Source organism: Salvia hispanica, chromosome 4, assembly GCF_023119035.1.
Source record: "Salvia hispanica cultivar TCC Black 2014 chromosome 4, UniMelb_Shisp_WGS_1.0, whole genome shotgun sequence".
NCBI classification, from domain to species: domain Eukaryota; kingdom Viridiplantae; phylum Streptophyta; class Magnoliopsida; order Lamiales; family Lamiaceae; genus Salvia; species Salvia hispanica.
Genome location: NC_062968.1, coordinates 10413882 through 10420708, shown reverse-complemented (window position 1 = coordinate 10420708; position 6827 = coordinate 10413882). Strand labels below are relative to the sequence as shown.

Genomic DNA, 6827 nt, shown 5'->3' with positions numbered 1-6827 from the left:
AATCATGGGTTATTGAATGGAGTATATATGATCCGATCTGATCATAATTACAGTTAGTATTTTTATAATTGAATTTAATAACATTTATTTTGGTATGGATATATATTATAAGAAAAAAAGAAAACAGAAAACAATAGAAAAGAGAGAAATGAGCTGCGTTTTATGTTGAAAAAGCTGCGTTTTGACCACAGCATTTGCTGCTGTGCTTTTGTGCACAGCAGGTGATCCATTCCCATTCGATTTCAATTCCCTTTCTCTATAAAATTTCACACGATTTCAAATCCCAAATGCTACGATTCAGCGTAGAGAAATTTACTAAATCGTTTGCCGTTAATTAGGCTTGTAACTCAATTCAGTTTCAGTTCAGAGAAAACGAAAATGGCGAAGGCACGGGGAAATCGGCACCAAGGCAAGAGATCGTCTACGGTAGTTTTGGTGCTCTCGATGCTATTAATGCTCTCAGTCGTTCTATTGATGCTTCTCGGTCTAGGAATTCTCTCTCTCCCCATTGGCTCCGATGAGGGATTGTCAGCGATCGGAGATCATATCAAATTGAAACGCTTAAAAATAGACGTGTAAACTTATTTTTTTCATTTTTTGTTGTGGTGAATTTTGTGAATATAATGTGCATTGTACCCAATTATTTTTTGTTGATTGCAGAAAAAACGAAGGGAATGGATTGGGGGAAAGAACGGAACAGTGGACTGAGATCCTTTCATGGGAACCTAGGGCTTTCTTGTACCATAACTTTTTGGTGAGCTTTTAGTGTGTATCTGTACTTTGTTTTTGGTTTGATGTATTCCTATTTTTGTTGTTCACGTTTGATGATTATCGTAATTAGATTGGGGTGCAGTTAGAAGTTCTATCTCAATGCCTATTTATAATATACCTGGTTATGAGTTCTATTCAGCGATTCATTGCTTAGGACTAGGAGAGTGAATTGTGTGGACGAGCGGAAACTACTAGTTCTATATATCATATTGTGGAAATGTATGCGCCACTGTTTATTCATCCATTTCATGGATCTGTAAATCTTAAGACGTAGGTAGTTAAAATTGTTTGAAGCTTGTTGGAGATGTATCATATACAGCTTTTAAAAATAACTGCATCAGAAAACTTTACCTAAAACCTTCGTAGAAAGCAATTATTTCTTTCTCTGTTTGATAATATATTACTTCTAGTGGTTTATGGCCATTGGTCAATATGAAGTATAGATGACATCCTATCCTGTATGTAATAAACTTCAATTCTGGATCACTTGAATCAGTACATCTCATGATATGATTAGTTAAGTGGAGCTTGCTTCTGCAATGTGTACACTCAAACACACATCATCATCTTTTGAGAAAGCCCTTTGCTTGACTTGCTTTGAATGGGTAATTTATCATTTGTAAGAAACAAACTTTTGTGGAAGACATCTCTATAACAATCTCAACTATAGAACGAAGTCGAAGGCATGAATGCATTTTTTGGTTAATCTTGTGTCCTTATTACGCTTACTTAAGCTTTATATGCTTTAATTTCGATAACACACATACTCTTAATTGAGCAATTTGTATTCCTGCTAACTATTTGATAAAAGAACACACAACAATAACAAGGATAACACACGCACAAAATTTTGCTGATGAATTAACTGAAAGGAAACTATAAATAAAAAGAACAGATATTGCACCTATTACGAAGGCCTTGGCCTTTGCCAAACAAACTAAATTCAGGACATGACCTCTTCCTCCCTCTGAAAACTCAAAGGGTATTTAGACTAAAGACCCGTGTCCAATAAGAGTGCTATTCCGGGAAGGAAAATCTGGACCTTGGGTTGGACTTGGGAGCCAATATCTACCTTCATTTTCAAGTTGAATTATTTTAAGAAATATTTTTCGATTAACACTTAACATTCGTCTTAGTTGAACTAAAACTACTATTTTTACCGCAGTCTAAGGAAGAATGCGAGTATCTGATAAATCTTGCTCGACCCCACATGGTAAAATCAACAGTGGTTGATAGCAAGACTGGCAAGAGTAAAGATAGCAGGTTGGTTCATCTAATTGTCTTGATTAGTTGAGCTTTCATTTCTATATTTTATTTCATCATGTAAGAATTGGTTTTGGAAACCCTGTATCCTTGTCATCATGTTCAGGGTTCGAACAAGTTCTGGAACGTTCTTGAGGAGAGGTCGGGATAAAGTTATCAGAAATATTGAAAAAAGAATAGCAGACTACACTTTTATTCCCGCAGGTAAGTGGTAGAGATAGACGTACTCTTTTATTTTGAGTACACTCATTGCGAAGAAAAATGAATACCTGAATAATTAACTTCATATGGTAATAGCATAGCTGCTTCAGAATTATTCTGGGTGGTAACAACAGGATAACACAACAAGAATAATGATTGTGATTGGTTTATAGATCATTAGGCTTTTATTGGCTTAATGGAGTTCTGGTCTTGGTTCTTTCCTTGCATCTAGTTCACCTTGTTTTCATTATTACTATATCTTATACTCCCTCCATCCCATTGAAATAGGCTAATTGGGGATGCCACGGGTTTTAATGCATAATTGGTAAAGTAAAACTATAAGAGTGAAGACGCAAAAGTGGTTGAAATAAGGTAGTGGATGGAGGGTCCCATAAATGATAAAGTTAAACAAGGAGTAAAAGGTTTCCATAAATAGATATGGACTATTTCTATAGGACAGACGAAAAAGGAAATTTGGCCTATTTCTATCTATTGGAGTGAAGGAGTACTATTCTTTGTTCAATATTTGGTTGCTTTATTAAGTTTGTAGATTAGGCTTAAATTGCAAAAAAACGTGTACTTTGTCTTTAGTAAACTTACTACACCATTAACTAGAAGCATTTTGTGCCCTTTAATTTGAGTGTTCTTGCTATATTCAGAAACCTGATCCAAGTAAACTTTTCTTAGTAATGCTGTTCTGAATTCAACTGTTTCACCGATTGTGAAACTCCCAAAAAATTTAGCTTCATCATGTTTAAATTAAAATTTACAGAGCATGGAGAAGGACTACAAATTTTGCACTATGAAGTGGGGCAAAAGTACGAGCCTCACTACGACTACTTTCTTGATGAATTTAACACAAAAAATGGAGGTCAACGCATAGCTACAGTTCTTATGTATTTGTGAGTACATTTTCTGTGTCTTGATGCTTCCACAGTATTAGACATTTATGTATATTTATTAAGGTTCCCAGTGCAGGTCAGATGTTGAAGAAGGCGGTGAGACAATTTTCCCTGCCGCCAAGGGAAACTTTAGCTCTTCTTTAGGTTTGTCCGAGTGTGGCAAGAAAGGCCTGGCTGTGAAACCGAAGATGGGCGACGCACTACTTTTCTGGAGTATGTGCCCTGATGCTTCTTTAGATCCATCAAGCTTGCATGGTGAGTTGCATTTGACCCCTTCTGATTACTATTACTCTGAAGTTTGAACCCATCTTTCTTAACTTTATTCCTAAGAATCAAGATATTAGAACTGGGTTGAGAAATAAGATTCAAACAGAGTGAGAAGCATTACAGACACCACAACTTGTTCTGCTTAAATTATGATACACAACTAAAATTTATGCTGTATAACACATTTCTGATCGTTATGAAACTTCTCCTGGGTGGAGATTTCTTCACTTTTAGCCTTTAGGGAAGCATTTGGCAGACTTTACTTTCTGATTTTTGGATCTGGGTTATTTATTTCCTGGAGGGGGATGCATGCCAGTGATACAGAATCAGAAACTGAGGGGACAGCTTTCTGGTTATGTTGTACTATCATATATGCCTTCTGGTCGCATCTCATGAAAGTATAGATCAATGTTACTAAACAACCGACATGGCTCCGTAGCGGGAATACGCCATCGCCATGACAGTTTGTGCCAGATTTTGATGGCTGCTGCCGTGGACGCGGCGCAATGGCGTTTAGGAAGCATTTTTGACAGCTTTAGCCTTAAACCTGGCCCAATTTCCCAAATGGCCCATTTGCTAAATTCCTACCAATTTTCTCATTTGAAATAAGGTTTCAATATCTTTTCAGATTTTCTCCATATTTAAACGCAAACCCTACTACTTCCTTATCTATATATCCATCCCTGCCGGCCTCCAGGGACTCTCTGCCATAATGCCGCTCCGTCTGTTCACCTCCTGCGCCGCCAACACTGCCACCATCTCCTATTCTGTTGCCGACACTGCCGCCCAATTGCCGTCAACACCACCGCCTCCTACTCAGCCCCCAACTCTGCCATCCAAACGCTTTAATTGTAGTTCTAAGATTTGAAATATTATGTTTTTATCATTTTCTAAAATTTTACTTTGAACATATTTCATGTATAAATATATTACTCCCTCGGCATAGGTTTTAATAAATTGTTTGACTTTGTGAAGAAAAATAGAGTAATGTGAGTGTAATGAGTTAGGTAAATAGCAAATGGGACTTTAAATCGTGGACATCCCTTAATAGCAAAATGGGACATTTTTTAACGGATGGAGGGAGTAATAATATTTTTAATTTTTATGTATCGACCGCCATATCTTTCCATTCTGACCGCCATAACCTTGTGGCTTTTTGGTCAACGGCCATAAGCTGCAATACACCATTCATGACATTGGTATGGATAGTGTTCCCATGTCTTAGCCTTTCAGGCTGATTTGTGTTTGAGCCTCTGGTTTTCTTTTTTTTAGTAATATATTGACTTTAACGTTTAGTTTCTGATTTTGTGGAGCTCTGTTATTTGATTTCAGGAGGCTGTCCTGTCATCAAAGAGATATGTTGTCATCTACAAAGTTGATCCATGTCAACGAATACAAAGTCCGAAACTAATTGACAGGACGGCCTCCTTTTTATGCTGTGTTGATGATAGAGATTTGCAATCTCATGCTGAATTTTCATGAAGTAGAGATATTCTTCCTATATCTTATAGGCAAGATCTGTGTTTGACCCACTGCTTTTATTTTTAGTAATTTTATTTGGTTTTATGCTTTGATTTCCGATTTAACAGACCCCTGTAATTTGATTTTAGGAGGCTGTCCTGTTATCAAAGGGAATAAGTGGTCATCTACAAAGTGGATGCATGTTGGTGAATACAGAGTGTAGTGAATCTCTGAGGTAGGCATGTAAATTTATGTAGTTTGGTCTTCTTCACACCTTTGCTTTATCATTGCAATTTCACTGCATGTGTTCTTCAAAATTTGGATGCTCACCTTTTATTTCCAGTCTCGAGCCTTTGATACATTATTAGAAACAGACAGGAAAATGGTAGTCTTTGTTGAAGAACTACATGGTGGTTCAGAATTTTGTCCTATCACCTTGGGGTCCAGTGTCGAATGATGAATGGGTGGGATAATATCGCCTCATTTTCTATCTTCCCTGTCACATCTCAAGTTTCGCCACCACACAGGCGATGTCATTTGGTGGGTTGCTTCTTGAAGCATTAGGCTTCAGCTCGTAGAGGGACTGGTTTTGATGTTATGCAACATAAGTAATAATAGGTTGTTTCAGATTCATCACCTCAAGTAATTCTGGAGAAACGTGTTGCAGGAGACGAGATTTGGAGGATTCTTCTCTGAAGAAAATGGCCTGACTGCTACAGTGCGTACTGAAGATTAGCATTCTTACCTATCCTTCACACGAGAAATTTCTGAGGTTGAATGTGTATGTTAGATGCGCGGCACCATACAGCATGCTTGATTAAAATGATAACTGGATATATTATATAATAGAGGACTCGCTTTTTGCAACTATGTAAAACATCATATTCTATGCCGTACCAGCTTTTCCTTGGGCTGGAAACATCTTTGATGCCATGTTATGTTTTTCACATGATAACGACATAGTAGTAAAGAAGTAAAGATTTATTTGTAAAAAGGACTAAATGCCGTGTGCGAATTTAAATAAATGAAACTTAAAGTTTGTGAAATGTGAGTTCTATTTTTTATAAGAGAAAAAGGGTAAAATTGGTCCTGAATATATGACAATTTTGCGACTTTGGTCTTAGACATTATTGAATTTTTGTATTCTAAACATTTCAACTCGTCCACAATCGTTCCAAAATTGAAGGTTCCATCAAATTGGAACATGCAATGTCTTTAAATGTGATTTTGACTCAATTAAACATTTTGATTATATTAAAATAAAATAAACAATTCATTTATTTATTTCAATTCATAAATGTGCCCTAATTCATCTTCTTTCTTCCCACCCATATTATCAGTACCAACTTTCATTATTCCAAAAGCTTCAATATGAGATACATTCGGCACTCTCCACGGCTTCCGGAGAGGCGTGAAATCTCAAGGCCTAGCAAGCCTCAAAAAGTATTTCCAGCTATTCGGCTACATCAACACCTCCGACGATGATGTCTCCGACGAATTCAACGAATTCCTCGAATATACAGTAAAAAAACTACCAATTAAACTTCAACCTCAACCAAACCGGCGAGCTCGGCGTGCCGACGCTGAAGCAAATCATCTTTCCCATTGCGGCAACGCCGACATCGTCAACGGCACCTCCACGATGCATTCAGGCAAATCGTCGAACACCTTCAGCACAAAATCAACGATCCACACGTCGCACACTACTCCTACTTCTCCAACCGCCCGTGCTGGCCGCTGCACTTCGACGAGAAGGAGAATTGAATTTTCAATTTGGGGGTGTTTCTTTAAAAGTACAGTAGAGAGAGAATCAATTGGGAAAGAAATGGGAAAGAGAAGAGAGAATATGATTTAAATGTTAAGTTGCTTATAATAATTAAGGCTATAATTTGGGAGTTAACAATCACACTTAAAGATTATTAGACATTAGGTGTACATTATTTCTTGCAAGTGACATATGCA

At 37.2% G+C, this 6827-nt stretch overlaps 1 protein-coding gene across 4 annotated transcripts; it reads left to right on the top strand.

Moving 5' to 3' along the window:
- The first annotated feature begins 213 nt into the window (after positions 1-213).
- On the top strand, positions 214-5812 carry LOC125185130 (probable prolyl 4-hydroxylase 3). 4 transcript variants are annotated; one of them, XR_007170058.1, is made up of 9 exons: positions 217-575; positions 661-754; positions 1937-2034; positions 2141-2238; positions 3008-3137; positions 3214-3392; positions 5015-5100; positions 5240-5405; positions 5533-5812. XR_007170058.1 is itself a non-coding variant. In XM_048081622.1 (8 exons), the coding sequence occupies exons 1-7, from the start codon at positions 379-381 to the stop codon at positions 5086-5088; spliced, it is 870 nt and encodes a 289-aa protein (XP_047937579.1). In that variant the 5' UTR covers positions 219-378; the 3' UTR covers positions 5089-5100; positions 5533-5812. The 4 variants fall into 4 exon arrangements, 2 of the variants coding, with proteins under 2 accessions (XP_047937580.1, XP_047937579.1); XR_007170059.1 differs by having other exon boundaries at positions 5494-5812; XM_048081622.1 differs by lacking the exon at positions 5240-5405 and having other exon boundaries at positions 219-575.
- The last annotated feature ends 1015 nt before the right edge of the window (positions 5813-6827 follow it).